The sequence below is a fragment of the Bos indicus x Bos taurus genome, chromosome 1 (genome assembly GCF_003369695.1).
Source record: "Bos indicus x Bos taurus breed Angus x Brahman F1 hybrid chromosome 1, Bos_hybrid_MaternalHap_v2.0, whole genome shotgun sequence".
Taxonomy (NCBI): Eukaryota; Metazoa; Chordata; class Mammalia; order Artiodactyla; family Bovidae; genus Bos; species Bos indicus x Bos taurus.
Genome location: NC_040076.1, coordinates 24813988 through 24837312, shown reverse-complemented (window position 1 = coordinate 24837312; position 23325 = coordinate 24813988). Strand labels below are relative to the sequence as shown.

Below are 23325 nucleotides of genomic sequence, written 5' to 3'. Positions count from 1 at the left end.
AAAATCTCCAACGACATAAACTACAGTAAGTATAGAACCCTGATTTCCTTTCGACCAACTTATTTACGTAGGGTCTAGCCGTTAAGGAAAGTTTTATTCAAGTCACATCATAGTACTCACTCTCACTCTTATTTTTGTGATCACTGAAGCTTAGAATCTAGATCACTGAAGGTTAGAATCTTAGCTTCACATTCAGGACATTTTTCTCCTGCCCTTTCTCTTACTGTCTTTTGTTTCTTTATTCCTGTGGTAGAGTCATTAAATACAGGGAACAGTCACCCTTGACTCCCACCATGGAAGTAAAAAAACCAAAAATGTGTATTAAAGGCTTCTCCTATCCTGCTGTCCCCAAGTGGTGGGTTTGGCATTTAGACAGAACTAGTACAAGCATTGGAGAAGGCAATGGCATCCCACTCCAGTGTTCTTGCCTGGAGAATCCCAGGGACAGAGGAGCCTGGTGGGCTGCAGTCTATGGGGTCACCACGAGATGGACACGACTGAGCGACTTCACTTTCACTTTTCACTTTTATGCATTGGAGAAGGAAATGGCAACCCACTCCAGTGTTCTTGCCTGGAGAATCCCAGGGACAGGGGAGCCTGGTGGGCTGCTGTCTCTGGGGTCGCACAGAGTTGGACATGACTGATGCGACTTAGCAGTACAAGCATATTCCTGAAGACTGAAACAATCCTGTATGTTTATTTCTAGGCAAAAAAAGAGTGTGATGTGCTGTAATCAAAACATTTTTCTACTTTACTAAAACCAAATAGGTTTAAACTGAAAGTTAAAAGAAAATAATAAAAATGTGATTCCCTACAAAAAGTGGTGATGAGTTGAATTTTGTTAGCTTGAGTCAGTATAACTGAATATAGAACTAAATGTGAGAAAAACAAATAATAAAAGTTACATATAAAAACTATAATTTTTGATCTTAAGTTTATAGGGGGTAAAAATTGTTTCCAGAGATAAAATAATACACTGTATTTGTATAAATATATATTTATTCATATATGTATACATGCACAGAAAGCGAGAGAGGAGACCAGGAAATCACTTTCCTCTTGAGATCATGATAATTTGTCTTTATTTATTTATTTTTTTGAGGGGCACTAATTTTGTAATTTATTTGAATTCTTATCACTTTTGTCTTTTTCTTCCCCCGCCCTGGGAAAAGGCATTTTCTTTTTTTGGGGGGATGACCTGGAGGGATGGTACGGGGAGGGAGGTGGGAGTGGGGTTCAGGATGGGGAACACGTGTATGCCTGTGATGGATTCATGTTGATGTGTGGCAGAACCAACACAATATTGTAAAGTAAATAGCCTCCTAAAAAATAAAAAAGCAAAAAAAAAAAAAAAAGATAATTTGTCTTTAGAGTAAAGCTGATTGATTTTGAATATTTTTCTGCCATTTATCAGGTGGGTGAGCTTAAAAAAGTCTTTAAACCCCTCTGTGCCTCAATTTCCTTATCTATAAAGTGAGAATAAATAAAGGATTATGACAATTAAGTGAGTTAATATATGGTAAAACCTTAGAACAGGGATCAGTGGACTTTTTCTATAAGGTGTGTGTGTATGCTAAGTCGCTTCAGTCATGTCTGACTCTGTACAACCTTATGATCTGTAGCCCGCCAGGCTCCTCTGTCCATGGGATTCCCCAGGCAAGAATACTGAGTGGATTGCCATGCCCTCCTCCAGGGCATCTTCCTGACCCCGGGATCGAACCCACATCTTTTACATCTCCTGCACTGGCAGGCAGGTTCATTACCACTAGTGACACCTGGGAAGTGTTTCTATAAGGTGCTCAAGTCAAGGATTAATCTCTCAGTCATGTCCTAGATACTAAATATTTTAGGCTTTGCTGTCTTCCTCATATGTTTTTTTCTTGTTTACTTAAAACCCTTTTAAAATGTAAGAAAGTTTCTTAGCTCACAAAGCCACTCATACCAAAAACCGCCAACTGTTCAGAAGAGTGCCCTGCACATACTAAGGGTCGTGTATGTGCAAGTTGCTATTATTACTATTATTATCAAACCTAAATTTCTAGCCAAGCAGTTGGAAGGAATAGATTTTCAATAAATATTTGCTGTGGAAGTAAATAAATAACAGATTTTCAAATATATTTTCCATTTCTGAGTATTATGAACTGAATGATAACATCCCCCTAAAATTCATGTTGAAGCTTTAACCCATAATGTTATGGCATTTTGAGGTGGAGCCTTCCGGAGATATTTAAGTTTAGATCAGGTCATGAGGGTGAGGTCATCATGGTATGACTAGGGACCTTAGCAAGCTCTCCTGCCATGTGAGGACATAGCGAGAAGATGGCTTCCTGTAGGAAAAGGGCTCACGCCAGAAACCCAGCCTGCCTGTATCTTGATCTTGGACTTCCCAGCTTTCCAATATTTGCTGTTTAAGCCATCTAGTCTATGATATTTTGTTATAACAAACCAACCAGACTAAGACACCAAAATTATGAGCTATAGAATTACTGATATTTTCCTCTCTTCTTGGCTTTTTCCATCCATGAACCATTATTTCAAACTTTTTAGAGTCCCTCATAAATTCGTTGTTAAGAAAATATCTGAAAATAATATACTTATTTCTTTACAAATATAGGCTCTGTGCCTGGCTAACCACTGATGTTCCTTAATGTGGCAGCTGTTGGAATATAACATATTTCAGAAGTAAAATTATAAATAATTTTACATATAGGCTAATTACTAGCCCATCTCTGTGTTATCATTGGACTTTCCTTTCCGTTGGCTTTAACATTTAAAGACTGGAACATAATTGTTAGTTCTAGTTCACAAAAAAATGGTCATTATGCTTATGAAAATGAAAATAGAGAATTTAGATGAAAGAAATGATTTACTCACACCACACAGAAATTTAGAACTCAAAGTGACTGACGGTAAAATCAGAATCCTCTCTGTGGGCACTTACCATCTTAAAAACATAAAAACCCAACGGAAATAGTTTCTGTTTTATTGCCCACCTCATTTAGCACCATTAAGCTAGCCTTGAGTGTCTGAAGAAAACATAAACACGTTAGAGCAATAGTCATTAGCACGATGATTTCTACAGCATTTGGTCTGTACATACATTCATCTCAGGGCCATCCCCATGTACACACGTATGTGTATACACATGCTCTGCTACACTCACAATCCTACTTATGCTCATATACACACTCCTACATAGACACACACACACACTTTACACATATTCACAAACCCTACCTAGATTTTCAGACACACACACTCTTCTGTACACACACATCATTTTTTTTAATGTACTTTTATTTTTAACATATTTACTTAAATTACAATTTCATGTTAGAGAGCAGATGAAATCTTTGATCATACCTTCCCCACAAAGTTACTGTAAAGCCAAAAAAAAAGGAAAGAAAAGAGTTCCTACTTTGCTTCTTTGGTGAAGAGTGCAACTTCTTTTACTAAGGAGAAACATTATTCATAGGATAAATTTATCATGAATACATATCTAAACACACTGAGGGTTTTACATGTGGTAGTGATTAAACAGTGACTTCAAGTAGGAAAATAAAAGTTTTTCTTAGCAATAAAAGCTTCCATTTGAAATGAACGTTATATTAGCTTCAAGGGGAAATTCAGACTGTTTTTAACCACAGTCACATTGGATAGCAAAACATATTAGTAGGTGAGTATGTAGAAGTTCAAAATGACATTCTCCTGATTTATAGATATATTTATCCACTTCGACATTATATTTAATAAAAGAACTACATAGGCTATGGCTGACTTTTATCATTGCAATGTTTTTACTGCATTCCTAACTAAGAAGAGTTCAGTATCATTACTGAGATATGCAAAAATATGCAGAATTTTACCCTGAAGGAGATTACGCTAGAAATTCAGGCAAAGGGGCTTAACATAATATTGCACTAATAAGTTAGCTCTCTGCATTCAACGATTTAAACTTTTGCTCTGCCACCTTCAGCTGGATCTGGATTTCAAATCACAGGAGTTCTTAAATCTTAATTAGCTCGGCAAGCAGACAGCCCTCAGGTAAAAAAGAAAACCTGAAAAGTGGAAGTTTGTGCATTACATTGTGTAATTCAGGAAGTCATGCAGGGAAAACATGTCGGTACCCATGCTTCTTCATCACTGTCATAAGGTAGTTCCCACCAGTTTTTCTGAACTGTAACATGCAGTGTAAAATCAGTCCGAATTAAGAAGCTGTTGGAATAAAAAATGAATTAAATGGAACTGTGGTAAAAGGCCTCCAGGAATGAAGGGTGTCATGAAGGTAAATACAGAAATGGGTAGGTTTACTGAAGAACCCAATGATATACAGAGGCAAGCATTTGTAGCAGGTATGTCTTTATAGTCAGGTAAAAGGCCCCTGTGTGTGTGTATCAAAGAATGGACATTTACTTGACTAAAAGGACCAAACTTTTACTTTTCTCTATAGTCACCGTGAAAACACTAGGATTTAAGTTTTTTTTTCAATACCATTTGATAAATTTACATCCTTGGATATAGGATGCAATCCTGGGATCATCCTAGGGGAATACCAGTTGCAGCCTTACACTTGGTGAAGGAGGCCAGAGAAAGGCAAAGGGGTAAACTTCAAAAATAACTGTATTTCTTGGAAGAGCAGCAATTATTGGATCAACAATATGAAATGCATAAATTTATAGTTTATCTTGCTTTCCATCTTCCCCACTCTAAAAATAATACCTGTGCAACCTTTAAGAGGCTTATTCTGAAGACTTGGTTATTTTCATCAGTGAATGATTTTACAGAGTGAAATACTAAGAAGCGTTTTAAGATTGTATTCTCTTCATACATTGCTCCTGATATACAAAATATATCATTTCTAAAAGTCAAGGTTTTTATGTAATAGACTTGGTTCCCCAGTAGAATGAACTTTTCATGAAAGCCGTGTATATAATTGAGTTTTCTTTCATGTCTTTAAAGCTTTTTAAAATTCATGAATTTTCTTATCATTTTGCAGCAAAGCAAAAGTATTTCCAAATCCTTTTTGAATTTTGTGTTTAATATTAACATATTAAAAATGTCACCGAAATAGATGGAGTGGAATAAATCTTACATAAGAAAGTATTTGATTTTCGAGGCATTTTTCATGTGACAAATGGGTCAGTTATTCCTATAAAATCAGTTCCGTTACCTGTCACAGAGCTCTCTAGATTGTCCGTACTGGATCCAGGTGTCTGCTCTAGCGCTCGCAGGGGTCTGGGGATTTCTAAAGCTTCCTCTTCATCATCAGCATCGTCGTCTGGAACATCTGTTTCTAAATCGGAAATCAAGGCTCCAGACATGTAACCTAACGGTGGAACCGGGGGCTGCGGAGGTTGATTATTGCTTTGAACATGCCTGGGATTCAAATGGGAAGAAAAAAAAGAAGAATGGATTAGCATTCCACAAAATTGTAATTAGAATTAAACAGCATGCGATGGTAACTCATTTTGTCTTCTCACTTTCCTTTAACTAATTTTGGAGCTTACTGTGCTGTTTTTACATTTCAGCAGAGACAATGAGCTATGCCTATATGACTTGCCAAAACCATAACAACAATATATATCAGCACATTCTTCTATGGGTATTTATGGGATGATACACAGAGAAAAAGCACAGTCCCAGCATTTTTTTTTTGTTGTTGTTCAAATAAATCACACAAGAGAAAAGGAATATTCATCACAAATATTTATTTAAATCTGATTTTTTTTGTTTTTGTCCAAAAAGAACATAATTATGTTCCCGGTTTCCTGTGGAAGTTCTACTAAGCCTGTGTAACCCATGTCACCTGCTGACCCTTATGAAGAAAAGACATCACATGAAAACCGAATGCAAACACCCTCTCCCTCCAACCAGCCCATTCCCTGCTCTACCAGGCTTCTTCCTGCATGATCTTCCAAGAATCAGGCTGGCAGTTGTTTCCACTTTAATCTAGTGTAGGGGAGGAATGGCTACTTTGTATCCTGGCTACTTATTTTTGCATCTGTTTTACCCTGCTGCTGCAGTTAAGTCGCTTCAGTTGGGACTGACTCTGTGCGTCCCTATGGATTGTAGCTGGCCAGGCTCCTCTGTCCATGGGATTCTCCAGGCAAGAATACTAGAGTGGGTTGTCATGCCCTCCCCCAGGGGATCTTCCCAACCCAGGGATGGAACCCACATCTTTTATGTCTCCTGCATTGGCAGGCAGGTTCTTTACCGCTAGTGTCACCTGGGAAGCCCCATCAAAGTCTCAAATACCTCAAAGGCAGAAGGTACCTCAAAGGCACCTTAGTGCTGTGCATTTAGAACATCAGGTGTGCCAAACAAACCAGCTGCAACAAGTGGGTAACTCTAATCCTAACCTTGTGAAGTAGACAGAATTTGTATTACCATCTCTCCTTCAGAATTTAAAAAATTAGTTCAAATTTAAGCGACTTAAGTTTCAACTAACATGGCTAGCAAAATGCAGAGCTGGACCCTAGAGTCCGCTTGGCTTGTTTTGTGATTACCAGGAGTTTTTTTCTAAACCATAAAATGCTGAAGGAAAGCAAGCCTGTTATTCGTTACTGTCATTAAAGAGGGAATATGGCATATGTTTAGACAACTTTTTTTTTTTGGCCTTGATACAAGTTGCTTAAAAGACCACCAGTGGCAAGTCCTTGCTGTTTCAGCAGTTTGGACTCAGCATTTTCACTGCTGAGGGCCTGAGTTCAATCCCTGGTCAGGGAGCTAAGATCCTGCAAGCTATGGGGAATAGCCAAAAAAAAGAAAAAAGCATTCAAGACCACTGCAATTAAGGGTATGTCATATTTATAAGTGTGTTGTGCACTTCATGGGTCAATTTGAACACAGTCCTTGGAGGGAAAGCCCAGAATTATTATTTGAAAATATTCCTCCTGTGACATCCTGTGCAGCCCAGATGGAGGCACTGCCATTTCGGTAGGGTAAGCTGCTGTGCGAGCACATGGAACCTTCTGTCCATGAGATCCTTGGACCTCGTATATGGGGAGTCAGTGTGACATTGGGTGGCATGGTTAGACTGAATGGAAGCACACTCAGAGAGAGAAGCAGTCAGCTCTGTGGATACCTGGGACAGGTGGAGATGAACTGTTCACTCCTTCAGCAAGGGACTATGGAGCACTCACCAAGAGTGGAAAGACAACTCAGACAACTGAGCAGTGAACAACTCCAGGTGAAAACCCATGCCATCTGAATAGTAACAGCTATGGAGTGGCTGGATACTAAGTACTATACAAGTATAAACTTACTGCTGCTGCTACTGCTAAGTCGCTTCCTAAGTCGCTTCTGTCGAGTCCTACTCTGTGTGACCCCATAGACGGCAGCCCGCCAGGCTCTCCCGTCCCTGGGATTCTCTAGCCAAGAACACTGGAGTGGGTTGCCCTTTCCTTCTCCAATGCATGAAAGTGAAAAGTGAAAGGGAAGTCACTCAGTCATGCCTGACTCTTAGTGACCCCATGGACTGCAGCCCACCAGGCTCCTCTATCCATGGGATTTTCCAGGGAACAGTACTGGAGTGGGGTGCCATTGCCTTCTCTAATAAACTCAATACTTCTTCCAAAAACTAAGATGTGAAATAAAGAATTTGACCTTGCCCAAAGAGAACTGAAACATCTGCCCTGAACTCCTAAGAGGTAATCTCTAAGCTCTAGAATGTCCCATCCGATAAAATGTCTTTGTTTACCTGGAGGCTGGAGGCTCTTCCAGAAAGTCTAACAATATGACCTATGATGGGGACTTGGAGTCATACAATATCAGCTCCACCTTCAGGAAGGGTCAGAAATTGGATCAGCCATGCTGATAGTCAACCACATTTGGGAGTTCAGTTCAGTTCAGTTCAGCCACTCAGTCGTGTCCGACTCTGTGACCCCATGAATTGCAGCACGCCAGGCCTCCCTGTCCATCACCAACTCCTGGAGTTCATTTGGGAGACAGACCCCCAGTAAAGACTCTGAAACTCAAGGCTCATGTGAACTTCCCTGGTTGACAATACTCCACCCATATTGTCACGCTGGGACATTATCCTTTCCACGACTAACCTGGGAAAGGACCAACAGGAGACCTGACTTTGGAATTTCCTAGTTGTTTCCCATGCATTTCTTCTCTTGGCTGATTTTAATTTATATCTTTTCATTATAATAAACTATAACTTTGGAAATTATAGTTTTCAGTGAGTTCTGTGGCTCCTGCTAGTGAATTCTTAAACCTGGGGATAATCTTGGGGACTCTCCAACCTTGTACATAACGTTAGAAGTGAGGGTGGTCTTGGAGGGACCGCTCTCTCAGTTTGTGGATGAGTCAGTTACTATGAATTATCATTGCCATTTACAAATGGAGGACTGAAGCACAGAAGTGTTAAGCAAGTTGCCTGTTGTCACGAAGCTAGTAAGGAGCGGCCATGATCCAACCTTGGCTGACACTAGTCAAATGCCAGACCAAGCAATCAGAATGTGGGGTGAGGGCTATACATCCAGGTTTTCCAGATGATTCCAAATTCAGGCCAAGTTGACAACCCCTGAGCTAGAATCTGTGCTTTAAATGATTAAGCTTCAGGGTTTCATTTAATTAACCTGAAGGAAATTCTTTGTCTCTTAAAGCAGCTGGCTTCAGCTTTAATAGTGTTTTATAAAGCAGGCTGATGAAAAATAATACTTTTTAAGAGTAAATTGTCTTTGACCTTTGAAAAAACATCTGATGATTGAGAAAACGTTCAAGAACTTCTGGTTCTAAGAACCTATGTTTGTAATAAGCTTTAAGTGATATTCTGGGTTTTAGTATCTCTTTGTATATTTAGTTATATATTTAGAAAAAAATAGTTAACACTTAGAATAAGATTTATCTCATTATGAGCTTATCTCAGTAACTAAAACTATTGAAAAAGAAGCTAATGGTATTTTGTGAAAATTTAACTTCAAACACAGGACACAAATCAATGAGTGTGTACATAATCAGAGGTATGTCACTGAGATAATCAGATGTCACTGAGATTTCATTTTCAAGAGTCAAACTCATATGTTACTATTTGGGAAAAGGGAGAGTAAATAAAAAATAATTGTACAAAATTGTGAGAGTTGATCCCACTATTCTTGCATTTTCATAGGATACATAAGTAGACAGTCATCTATATCTTATGAAAGTTTACAAATCTATTAGGAAAACAAGGAATTTGTATTTGTAAGACATTACTCTAAGGGCTTCCTAGGTGGAGCAAGTGATAAAGAATCTGCCTGCCAAGGCAGGAGACAGAAGAGACACGGGTTCCATCTCTAGGTTGGGAAGATCTTCTGGAGTAGGCAACCCACTCCAGTATTCTTGTCTGGAAAATTCCATGGACAGAACAGCCCTGAGGGCTACAGTCCATGGGGCCACAAAGAGTCGGACATGAGTAACTGAACAGATACACTCACACAGTGTATTCTAAGGGCTTTCTAGGGATGCATGTACTGTACTAATTTTGTTGCTTTTTTCTGTCTGATTTAATTCAACCCAGAAAAGGTCTTTTAATAACTGACACTGACCATATGTGATTTGCAGAAGCTTACATTTACATATTCACAACCACATACAGAACTAATCACAGGCACTTTGAAGACTCTAAAAAGAGTCCTTCATTATGATGCTGGAAGTGAGTTCAAGAAGAAGCTAATTGAAGCTAACTGTACATTAGAAAAGATTCTGGCGTAGCCAAAAGCACTTGAGCCTGAAATTCTGCAGATCCTGAATTCTTGCTCCAGTTCACTCTAATCAGTTGTGTGACTCTGGTCAAATTATTTAACATTTATTCAGTCAATTTCCTTATGGAGATGATTACAGAGTTGTACCAAAGCATTTCTAACTCCAGCTGCAGAGTTCAGTGAGACTCTCTAGTGAATTTAATGTTCAAGAATGCTTCCCCTCTATGTGTGTTGAAAGCATGGGTCCCCTGAACTGATAAGGACAATTACCATGTTTGCTTTGCTATATCAAACTGATAGGCCCTTGTCAACTCGTCCAGGTGAGCTTGCAGCATGGGCTGCATCTCTTCCCGTGGGGAGGGAGTCAGAGTTGCCGTGGACTGCTGGCCAAAGGAAATAGCAGGGGAAGAAGCCACGCCTCGGACAGGAGGTGTTGGGACACGATCGTCATCTTCTTCCAGTTCATCCTCCATACCCTGGTGTAAGTAAGTTTGAACTGGTAATGGTGGGCACCAGCTATCACTGTCGTAGCTGAAATTAAATGAAAAAAAAGAGAATGCATCACATATAGGCATTCACACACAGGCACACTGGCCATGAATGGCAACCACAGGAACATCTAAGATGTTCTCTCAGTTTACTTCTGCCTGATTTCTCATTGTTGGCCCTATTATAGTAAATCACCTATAGTAAATTATTAGATATTATCTTAATTTCTAACCATATGTACATCTGTTATCTCAAAATCTCAATTTATTCTTAAAAGATCTTATTAGCTAATTGTTACCCCACAGTTACAAAAGGCAATCATTTCCCAACAAAGGTATTCACTTGAAAAAAAAAAATTGCTAATTATGGGCAATTAATGAACTTGGTGCTTGGAGATTTAACTACTTTCTTCTCTTGTGCATCCTTGTACACCAAAAGAATATGCCAATATTTATCTAAGAAGTTTGATAATTTTATTTACTCAGTCTAGGTCCATGCCAACCTTCCATTCCATGTGACATGTCAATCATTAAGACTTTGTGCTACAAAATACATTCAATAACTTTTCAACTATCCTAATTTTCTTAATTTTTTCATTAGAAACTGATGTCATGTATCTCAACATCTGAAATCTATAAAACAGAAGTTGAAAACCTAATCCTATAAAATATATATTAAAAAGAAAAATAACAATTTCTAAATATACCATGTTTTAGGGATTCTGGCTGGGGAATATGGAAAATCAACCCAAAATGTTTTAATTGTGACACAAAATCAGCAGCATTTCTGTTTACACCTTACCCATAGTGCTATTATTTTCATATATCAGACAGATCTCAATGTACTTTAAAAAGAACACTTAAGGGTAAAATAAGAAATTTTATTTTATACTTATATCTAATAAAAATAATATTAGATGTAACTGTTCTATAAAGTCAACCTCTACAATATCTCCCAAGTCTATATTCTACACTTCACCTCTACGCCCATGATCATAAATCAGTCTCCTTCTGATGTGAACCAGTCCATTAGATTTCCTGGCTCCTGGGGTGTCATCTTCATCCCTTCCATTCTACCTTCCATATAGGCAACTGGATTACATTTCTAAAATCTTCATTCACATCACACCTATGCTTAAATTATTCAGTGATATTGCTCATGTAAGAAAAGTTCAAACTCATTAGTGGGGATTAAAAGACACTTCCCCATCTCATGAGCCTATTATTTTAGTTTAATTTCCCATTATTTTCCAACACCAGCCTACTCAATAATTTTTTCAAATCTCTGGGTCTGTATATAACTAATCTCAAATCATCTGACTGTGAGTTCCTGCTTCTCCTTCAAGGTTCAATTCAAATGTCTTTAGTTCTGTGAGCCTTCTCTGTCCCCATCATAAGGAACTGATTACAACTTGATAATACTTAGACTGTGCAATCTCCATATTATACTGAAATTATTTGTTTCATGTCTCTTTTCCCCCACTTATTTTGTGAGATCCTAACTCAAGAACTTCGTAATTCTCAACTTTGCATTTCCAGCACCTACTACTGTATCCAGCATATAGAAGATTATCTAGGTTAAAGAAATCCAAAATAGAATGAATATTACAAATGTATATATCTAGTCTTGATGTCCCTTACAAACCAGTAATTAGTAAATGTCCAGATGATTTTTGAATAGCTTTACTTGAGTGTCTTCCTACTTATCCTGTTTGAAAATGTATTTATCAAGAAACTATGCATGGATGCTTTATTTATAATTGCTGAAAACCTGGAAGCAACAAAGATATCTTACAAGAGGTGAATGAATATATAACTCATGGCATATCCAGATAGTGGAATATTATTCAGTGCTAAAAAGAAATGTACTATTAAGCCATGCACAGTAAGACATGGAAGAAAATTAAATGCATATTATCAAGTGAAAGAAGTAAATCTGAAACGACTATATACTTTATGATTCCAACTATATGATATTTTAGAAAAAGCAAAACTATGAAAACAGTAAAAAGATCAGTGGTTGCCAGAGGTCAAGGGGAGGGAGGGGTAAACAGACTGGGCACAGAGGGTTTTTACAACAGTGAATCTATGCTGCACCATACTGCAATGATGGTATACATGCTGTTACACCTTCATCCAACTGTTCTTTGACATCTGCACACGGAATGTACAACACCAAGACTGAACTGTAACATAAACCATGACTGTTGGGTGATAATTACGTGGCAATAGAGTTTTATCAGTTTACCAAATGTGCCACTTTGGTAGGAGATGTTGATACTGGCAAAGGCTGTGAATGTACGGGGACAGAGGGAACTGGAAAATTATGTATTTTTTTGCTCAGTTTTGCTGCTAAACTAAAACAGATCTAAACAATAAAGTCTAGAAAACTCCTGAATTTATCATCCTTTTGTTTGACAATCATCTGTCAGGCAACTGGATCTTTTTATAGAGCATACAATCCAGTGGGGCAGGCTGATAAGAAGCAAATAACCAAAGATACCAAGTGTTAAACGAAGAGAGCAGGGAGGGTGAAACCAGCCTGGGGGCTGGGCAGGGCTATGCTGACCATCAGAAATGGAGATACTCTAAGCAACAGCTGAGTGGGCCCAGAGGAAGGGAAAATATAAAGTATTCAAAAAACTCAGTTTTCTAACTGGTAAGGATTGGCAAGTAAAGAAGGTTGGTTATAGATGAGGTGGGTTGTGCTAGATCACGAAGTGCTTCATCATGAGAAAGAGCTTGGAATTTTGCCTATGGGTGATGGACAGTCACTGAGAGGTTTTATACAGAGTGTGATGACATTCTGATTTTCAGTTTTCATCTCTTGTTGAGGGTATCTAAATAATCTTCTACCTCAATGAGTTGCAGACTGAAGACATTGTTTCAGAAGCCCTATACAGTGTGATAGGAATATCTCTTCTGAAATGTCTTTTACATTTTAGTATCAGGCACACTTTAATACGTGTTACAAATAAAATTTTTGTATATTAGAAAATATCATTGGTTACATTCATATTCTCATTTCTTTGATTATATAAGTGCAATATGACCTGAAAAAATAAATTGCTCTAAAATGATGGCATTAAAAAAAATGTTTTATATACTGGAGATCACAGATTTCATTCAAAGAAGGGAATCTGTGGTGTAAAAGTTTCACAACTTTCTATCCCAGTACCCTGCTTATTTAACTTATATGCACAGTGCCTGCTAAGTCACTTCAGTCATGTCTGACTCTGTGCGACCCCATAGATGCCAGCCGACCAGGCTCCCCCGTCCCTGGGATCCTCCAGGTAAAAACACTGGAGTGGGTTACCATTTCCTTCTCCAATGCATGAAAGTGAAAAGTGAAAGTGAAGTTGCTCAGTCGTGTCCGACTCCTAGCGACGCCATAGACTGCAGCCTACCAGGCTCCTCCGCCCATGGGATTCTCCAGGCAAGAGTACTGGAGTGGGGTGCCATTGCCTTCTCCATATATGCACAGTACATGATGTGAAATGCCAGGCTGGATGAAGCACAAGCTGGAAACAAGATTGCCAGGAGAAATATCAATAACCTCAGATATGCAGATGACAACACACTTATGGCAGAAAGTGAAGAAGAACTAAAGAGCCTCTTGATGAAAGTGAAAGAGGAGAGTGAAAAAGTTGGCTTAAAACTCAACATTCTGAAAACTAAGATCAAGGCATCCAGTCCCATTGCTGCTGCTGCTAAGTGGCTTCAGTCCTGTCCGACTCTGTGAGACCCCACAGACAGCAGCCCACGAGGCTCCCCCATCCCTGGGATTCTCCAGGCAAGAACACTGGAGTGGGTTGCCATTTCCTTCTCCAATGCATGAAAGTGAAGAGTGAGAGTGAAGACGCTCAGTTGTATCCGACTCTTCGCGACCCCATGGACTGCAGCCTACCAGGCTCCTCCATCCATGGGATTTTCCAGGCAAGAGTACTGGAGTGGGTTGCCATTACTTCATAGCAAATAGATGGGGAAACAATGGAAACAGTGAGAGACTTTATTTTGCAGGGCTCCAAAATCATTGCAGATGGTGACTGCAGCCATGAAATTAAAAGACACCTGCTCCCTGGAAGAAAAGCTATGACCAACCTAGACAGCATATTAAAAAGCAGAGACATTATTTAGGTAATTACATTACATTAAAAAGGTCCATCTAGTCAAAGCTATGGTTTTTCCAGTAGTCATGTATGGATGTGAGAATTGGATTATAAAGAAAGCTGAGGGCTGAAGAATTGATGCTTTCCAACTGTGGTGTTAGAGAAGACTCTTGAGAGTCCCTTGGACTGCAAGGAGATCCAACCAGTCCATCCTAAAGGAAATCAGTCCTGAATATTCATTGGAAGGACTGATGCTAAAGCTGAAACTCCAATACTTTGGCCACCTGATGTGAAGAACCAACTCATTGGAAAATACCCTGATGCTGGGAAAGATTGCAGGCAGGAGGAGAAGGGGACCACAGAGGATGAGATGGTTGGATGGCATCACCACTGCGATGGACATAAGTTTGAGTAGGCCCGGGAGTTGTGATGGACAGGGAAGCCTGGCGTGCTGCAGTCCATGGGGTCGCAAAGAGTCGGACATGACTGAGTGACTGAACTGAACTGAATGAAATATTATATTATTAATTCAAACAAAAACATATAAGAAACCTAATTTTTTAAAAACTGCCCACTTTCAGTAGGGAATGTGCATCCTGTTATATTTCATTAGTAGTTATAAATAAATTTATTCCATAAATCGTGTTACAAAATAGTACAATTTCATTCTATAAACTAGTACATGGACTTTCGTTGCTATATTCAATCTTTCAAATGGAAGTAGTCAAGTATCTCTTAAAATTTCCCTTCTTCATAAGTAGTAAGCCATCCTTCCAATAATTTAAAGGGAACACATATATGCAGTGAATATACATATATAATATATGAGAAGGAATATGTGTGTGTGTATAATTATATATGATGTTTTCAGATAGCACAGAAAAAATTGCACTTAGTTCTTCTCCACTCAGTTATTATTATTCAAATACCATTAAGCAAAGGAGAGCCTAACCATAGAAATGTGATTTTTATCATTATACAAACAAAGCTAGTGGAGGTGATGGAATTCCAGTTGAGCTATTCCAAATGCTGAAAGATGATGCTGTGAAAGTGCTGCAGTCAATATGCCAGCAAATTTGGAAAACTCAGCAGTGGCCACAGGACTGGAAAAGGTCAGTTTTCATTCCAATCCCAAAGAAAGGCAATGCCAAAGAATGCTCAAACTACTGCACAACTGCACTCATCTCACACGCTAATAAAGTAATGCTCAAAATTCTCTAAGCCAGGCTTCAGCAGTATGTGAACCGTGAACTTCCTGATGTTCAAGCTGGTTTTAGAAAAGGCAGAGGAACCAGGGATCAAATTGCCAACATCCGCTGGATCATAGAAAAAGCAAGAGAGTTCCAGAAAGACATCTATTTCTGCTTTATTGACTATGCCAAAGCCTTTGACTGTGTGGATCACAATAAACTGTGGAAAACTCTGAAAGAGATAGGAATACCAGACCACCTGATCTGCCTCTTGAGAAATTTGTATGCAGGTCAGGAAGCAGCAGTTAGAACTGGACATGGAACAACAGACTGGTTCCAAATAGGAAAAGGAGTTCGTCAAGGCTGTATATTGTCACCCTGCTTATTTAACTTATATGCAGAGTACATCATGAGAAACGCTGGGCTGGAAGAAACACAAGCTGTAATCAAGATTGCCTGGAGAAATATCAATAACCTCAGATATGCCGATGACACCACCCTTATGGCAGAAAGTGAAGAGGAACTAAAAAGCCTCTTGATGAAAGTGAAAGTGGAGAGTGAAAAAGTTGGCTCAAAGCTCAACATTCAGAAAACGAAGATCATGGCATCAGGTCCCACCACTTCATGGGAAATAGATGGGGAAACAGTGGAAACAGTATCAGACTTTATTTATCTGGGCTCCAAAATCACTGCAGATGGTGACTGCAGCCATGAAATTAAAAGACGCTTACTCCTTGGAAGGAAAGTTATGAGCAATCTAGATAGCGTATTCAAAATCAGAGACATTACTTTGCCAACAAAGGTTCGTCTAGTCAAGGCTATAGTTTTTCCTGTGGTCATGTATGGATGTGAGAGTTGGACTGTGAAGAAGGCTGAGTGCTGAAGAATTGATGCTTTTGAACTGTGGTGTTGGAGAAGACTCTTGCGAGTACCTTGGACTGCAAGGAGATCCAACCAGTCCATTCTGCAGGAGATCAGCCCTGGGATTTCTTTGGAAGGAATGATGCTAAAGCTGAAACTCCAGTACTTTGGCCACCTCATGGGAAGAGTCGACTCATTGGAAAAGACTCTGATGCTGGGAGGGATTGGGCGCAGGAGGAAAAGGGCACGACAGAGGATGAGATGGCTGGATGGCATCACTGACTCGATGGACGTGAGTCTGAGTGAACTCCGGGAGTTGGTGATGGACAGGGAGGCCTGGTGTGCTGCAATTCATGGGGTTGCAAAGAGTCGGACACGACTGAGCAACTGATCTGATCTGATCTGATAATTATATTACATAATGCATAAAGGACTAAAAAATATTCTAATTACTATTCTATTTAACTAGAATGAGCATTTACCATCAGTTGTTCCAAGTCTTTTCTACAAAGATATTCTATTAATAGACCAGGAGTGAGCAAATTCTGTCCCCCTGTGAAACATAAGCAAAACTAAGAAAAAAGCAGGGATTCATCCTGGTTCTTTGTGCAAGAAGTGGAAAATAGAGAGGGATGGGGAATACAAGAAAGTCTAGGTGAAAAACACGAGAGAACAGATGAAAGAAATTTGGGACACGGTGCAAATCATACAACGGGGAGAACTAGGTATCACCTCTGAGGTATTCATGTCTTAACTCCTTCCAGAACAACTGATACTTAGGTTTCCTGTGGTTTCTGAAGAAGAACAAGAAAGTAACAGATGACTCTATGAATGTTTATGAAATCCAAACATTTTTAGCTCTGTTTTTAGGGTTTCTTTCACATTCATAGATGAGTATCTTACTTGAGTGATGGAAATTCAACTTTTTCTTGCAATAAGATAAAAAGACTGTGCAAATGATTCTAATGCCAATCCAAAGGTCTTTTGGCCAACCTTTCCTAGATAAGCTTTTGTTCTTTGACTTACTGTCAGTGAAATATGAGGCATCATATTATCTGTCTTGCCTGGTGAATAATGAGCAGGATGACAACAAATCAATGTTGCATGTGAACTAACTTGTGAAAAGGCCAGATACAAACACCAAATTACTAATAAAAATACAATAAAGTTCACCACCTAGAAAAGCCTGCCAATTTCTGATTGCTGTAGCAAAACAAAGCATCAGTTTTCTACTGAATTACTATAGAATTCTTCCTACTATCCCATGATTGCATTAAAATACATTATATTTATAGCTAAGAATAATTATGTTTTGATACATTTTGCCTAGCTGAGAGAGGCATATTGATGAGAGAGAACATTTACCACTGTTGATATAGTATTGAATTAACCAATTATTTTCTATCTGGGCAGTGATTTGATAACTTCTGATATTTAATATTGTGGAGGGAAAATGGCTCAAGAAAGGCTTAGAAAGAAAATTGATGCTATCTAGATTTCCCTGGTGGCGCAGTGGATAAGAAACCAGCTGCCAGTGCAGGGGCCAGAGGTTAGACCCCTGGTCCAGGAAGATCCCACCCACGTGCCACAGAGCAACTAAGCCCATGCGCCACAACTACCGAGCCTGAGCTCTGGAGTTCAGGAGGGGCAACTACTGAAGCCCACGCACTTGCAGACTACGTTCCCCAACAAGAGAAGCCACCTCTCTGAGGAGCGTGTGCACTGGAACAAAAAGTAGCCCTCACTTGCCCCAACTAGAGAGTCTGCGCAGAGCAACCAAGACCTGCACAGCAAAAAAGAGAGAAAAAGAGGAAGAAAGAAAGAAGGAAAACTGATGATATCTAAGCTCTTAGAAACAAAATTAAACACTGTAATAAAGCAAGAGACAATCTTCTCAAGATTGTGATTATCCTGGGCTAGATATATTTCCAAAATGTATCCCTTTCTCTCCATCCTGCTGCCAATGACTTATTTTATTTCCTTATCATTTTCATGGTATTTTCTATTCTGCTGCAATATCCCCTACATTCTCTACCTGCCTTGGCCTCATGTCCTCCAATCCATCTTCTATATCCAAAGATCAGAATTCCTGTAAGACATGCAAGACTTCACACCTGGCCTCATGTCAGCTTCTCAGATTATCTTCTACTCTGTGCATTTGTTTCACACTCAACAAACCTCATACAATAGCTACCAACTGCAGAAAGATATAGACGAGCAATTAGAATGCAATGTGATGAGAATTACAATAGAGAAGCTTATTTAATAATGCAAAATAAAGGAAAGGGAGGTAACCTTAACTAGAATAGGGTTGGATTGCAAAGGAGGAGTTGGAGAAATACTAAAGGAAAACTAATGGGACTATTCCTTTTCTTCCCCTCATCTTTTATTTCTACTTTTTGCCTTTGGCTCCACCTGCACAGCTAATTAGTAACATTTTGTTGTAGCCATTGGTTAGCAATCAATTCTGGTGTGGAGACTACTTTATGTTAGGGACTTTGTTGTTGTTGTTTAGGCGCTAAGTCGTGCCTCTTTTCAATCCCGTGGACTGTACTCTGTCAAATTCTTCTGTCTATGGGATTCTCCACAAGAATATTGGAATGGGTTGCCATTTCCTTCTCCAGGGGGTCTTCCCAAACCCGGGATTGAACCCATGTCTCCTTCTTGGCAGGCAGATTCTATACCACTGAGCCACCAGGGAAGCACCCGTGTTAGGGACTACTACTCACTGTCTTTATCCTTTCTGCCTCTGGCTAACAGCCTGGCATCCAACAGCCACCCAACTCTGGGTACTATTATTTGTGAATAAATGATTCAAGGTTCATCTTGAAACTCAGCTTCCACAGGCTTGCCCCAGCCTTATTTGGCATACATGATTATTCCTTTCTGTATGCAAGTTATTATTTTGTACATGTGCTTAGCTAGGGCTTCCCATACAAAATTGTCTGTGTGTAATTTTTGGTTTCTACCTCCCACTACTTTGAGTTTCCTGAATCAGGGATCAGATCCTCCTTATTAATTGTGTTTTTTGTTTCTTTTCTTTCATATTCCTTTTTATTTATTTTTAAATGGCTAGAAAATTGCTTTACAATTTTCTGTTGGTTTTTGCTATACAACAATGTGAAGCAGTCATAATTATCTATGACCCCGCTAGGTCATCACAGAGTGCCAGGCTGGGCTCCCGGTGTTATTTAGCAACTTCCCATTAACTATTTCACACGTGATAGTGTATACATGTCAGAGCTACTTTCTCAATTCGTCCCACCCTCATCTTCCCCTACTGTGTCCACAAGTGCATTCTCTACCAGGCTCATCAGTACCATTTTTCTAGATTCCATACATATGCTTTAATGTATTATATCTGTTCTTCTCTTTCTGACTTACTTCACTTTGTACAAGAGGCTTTAGGTTCACCCACCTCACTGCAAGTGTTTTTGTTTCTTTCATCTCTTCTGCTTTCCTTCCTGGCACTGGGCTTAATAGTTCTTATATATTTGAAAAAAAAAATGTGTTGCGTAAGTTCTCTATTATGAGATATTAAAACAATAAAACAAAATCTACATAGCAACATAAGAAGTGCAACTGCTGAATCCTTTTTATTGTCAGAAATAAAAGTGATTAAAAACAGAAAGGTGACTTCTAAAGTTTTTGTTGTTTGTATTTCAAGAAAACTTTAAATCTGCATAAGTCAAATCAAGACATATAAAAAAGTCCATAAAAGCTCTTCTGTAAATTATTTAATGTTAATATCATGAATAACAGAGTATAAATATAGAAACTATTCAAAAATATTTTTTCAGTATTATAAGAGTTTCACATCAGAAAATACAAAACTGTAAATAATATAACAAGAAATGGACAAAGTCATCTCAAATATACTAATTAAGATACCAAATTACTTACAAGTTTTATTTTATCTGAGTTCAAGACTTTATAAATGTTTAACAGCATTACTTTTCTCTCCTCAGTTTATAAGTTCAATTTTATTATTTTCTAACTACAGCCTTTAAAATGCATATTTATAAGTCCTGTAATAATATTTTCTTGTAAAATGCACATCTCTGTTTCCTGCTCTCCTGTCCAGGAATTGTGTGACACTAACATAATTTGTTATTGATATATGTTACATAAAATTATGTACAATGTTTTATTCTTAAAATAGTCAGAGAAAAGGATATGCTTTTAACTTCCTATTTCAGATGTGAACTTTTAAAAACAAATAAAATAAAAATGATATGCTCTTATATGGGAATTGTAATATCATGGAAGCAAATGAAGCCTTTTGGAGGGAAAGAAAGATACAGAGAAAAAATATGGAGGTATGATTATGTATGGGCTTCCCTGGTGGCTCAATGGTAAAGAATCCACCTGTCCATGTAGGAATGCGGGTTCCATCCCTGGGTCAGGAAGATGCCTTGAAGAAGGAAATGTCAACGTACTCCAGGACTCTTGTCTGGGAAATCCCATGGACAGAGAAGCCTCGTGGGCTACAGTTCATGGGGGTCGCAAATAACAGTTGGATAAGACTTAGACGCTAAAAAACAACAACAAAGCTTATGTATATATATAAATATGCATGTCCATCTATCTGTGTATATAATGCATATATATATATATTATGTAACTGAAAAAAAGGCAAATGGAATCTTCTTTAGGAAGCAAATGTGACAGAAAAATTTCTAGTTAGGAAAATTAATCTGGAAACCTCAAAGACAACAGTAGAGTATAAAAAGAAAAGGAGATGGAGAAAAAAATTACAAGCATGTGCACAAGATCTTTAAGCAAAACAAGAGAGGAAATAAAATCATTGTTTAAATAAACAGATATTTTAATGCCTAAGTACTTCTAAATAAAGGAACACTTGGAAAAAACTGCCTCTATTCTACACTTTGCAGTTTCAGTCAAAAGCAATGGGTGACCTAGGAACTGTGAGGAAGACAGAGCACTTACAAGTAGTAAAGAGAATCAACATTTTTCTACCTTAAAATCAATTAACACTTCAACAGAGGAAAACAAACTAACACTTGTGAGATGTCTGGGAAAGAATAAGGACACTGGTCACATTTAAAGACCCTTAAAGGAAATTTTCTATCTCAAAAAAGGTTTGTTACAGAGTGTGCATTGACTTGAACCTCTCTTATTGTTCAGACTCCTAAATTCCCATCAAAGCTGATGATTAAAGTTCTACACACTGGCCAGATCCCTACAATTATCCCATTGTGATGGAGCTCAACAGTGGGCACCCTGCTATGGCCAGACATCAAGTCATTAGAGAAATGCGAGGGATGATGAAGAAGGTTATTTTAATTTCCTTTTCAGCCCTTCTCAGGAGTGCCTCTTTAGTTCACAGAGCTCTGGGTTACTTGCTTTCAAACTAACAAGCAATATTATAAATGGAGGCTGCATTATCATGATTGCAGACAATCTAAGGCACTTGACGGCCAAGGATTCGAGGTCCTCAATGTGTGCCGTGTTGTATCTATCAGCTAAAAATATATAGACGCAGCAAACAATAAAAGGGGAGGGGACAAGGAAAGGCTGGCAGGGGGCAGGGAAACAGTAAGAGAACACAGCATCAAGACAAAAATGCATAAAAGAGACAGCAGTATAGCCCTGGCCATTTTGTTGGTAGATGAAACATTTTTACCCATTTTCTTGCTGTTCCACTGCATAGTGTTCCAGCTCTGTACCCGGAAGAGGCTGGACTGGGGGAGGAGGTAGTGGAACATTGGCCCAGGTCGATCCATTGTTTTTCTGTGGTTTAGAAGAGTTTTTATTTTTCTTCTTTTTTCCACCTTTCCCACCTGAAAGTAATAATATATTTATTCAGACATACCGAATATCAGAAGAAATGGAGTACATCAGATGGGAAGATGTATTTCTGTTTTCAAAACACCAGAATCAGTATGTTACAGTTGTTAAAAGCTATAAACAATGAAATGATATGATCAGGAAAACATTTTTATAAATCACTCAAAATGATATTGTTTCTTTCACAATGCATTAGTTGCAGAGCTGAATACACAAAAAAACATGGATGCAGTGGTAAAAGCACATGGATTGATTTATTCACATTTGCTGCCTCCACGTTTTCATTGTTAGACGAAATAATGGGCCGTAAGAAATTCTTTAAAATGTCAGATTTTAGTGCGTTTATAATGCTCTTCTGCATAATCTGTCTCAGTGGAAAAATGCAGTGTCTAAGGATACAGGCTAAACTTTTCCATTAGAATTTACTCAATTTAATTAATCCAGGAGAGTAACAGTTTTCTCTCAAAAGTAACTTATAAAAATCAATCAACAACAATCTGGAGGATACTTGTAAATCTTTCACAATGATATGTTTTATATAAATTTTAACTAATGAAGGGCACAATTATTTTTTGCATATAGTGAGTGGTTCCCAGATGTCTAACATATTTTAAAATACCAAATATGGGGAAAATTAATGGAAATACAGTAATCAACTTCAGTATTATTGTAATACAAATGAATTCATGCACAAAATATGAGCAGAAAGTAACTTGGCAGCATATGAGCCATATCTGGGATTACCAGAGTTTACCAGATTACCAAATGAAAACAAAGTTTTTCATTTGTTCAGTGAAGTACTTTTTACTGCTCCAAATTAAGTACATCAAGTTTCTTCCTAAATGGACCACAGCTGGATGCAGAAATGTGTACTGCTTGAGCAAAAGATACTTTAGCGGAATGTAGGTAACTTCTGTCATTCCTATGGCAGTCAATGGCTATATTAAAAAAAAAAAATGGTATTGACCCCTTGAACTATATCTTTCTGGAACTAAAAGTTATGAGTATCAAATATTCATAGCAGGACTACCTAACAATAGAGATATCACTAGAAATTTGCCTCAACTCCATTCTTCTATCAAGTAACCAGCATCAGCCAATTCAGAAAATTATGGAATTTAAAATAACTTTGAATGCCAGAAAGCGATGAAACTGTAAACTAGATATATACCCTATT

At 38.3% G+C, this 23325-nt stretch overlaps 1 protein-coding gene across 17 annotated transcripts in view; it reads right to left on the bottom strand.

Moving 5' to 3' along the window:
• ROBO2 (roundabout guidance receptor 2) overlaps positions 1-23325 on the bottom strand; it is a 1466835-nt gene that overhangs the window by 22754 nt on the left and 1420756 nt on the right. For 16 of the 17 annotated variants that reach the window (XM_027549011.1, XM_027548934.1, XM_027549246.1 and 13 more), the window contains 3 exons: positions 21985-22141; positions 9960-10220; positions 5171-5376 (listed from right to left, as the gene is read on the bottom strand). In XM_027549011.1, the coding sequence (XP_027404812.1) occupies positions 5171-5376; positions 9960-10220; positions 21985-22141 (624 nt within the window). Of the gene's footprint in view, positions 1-3052; positions 4216-5170; positions 5377-9959; positions 10221-21984; positions 22142-23325 lie in introns of those variants that run through there. The other variant, XM_027550223.1, reaches the window with a different exon arrangement.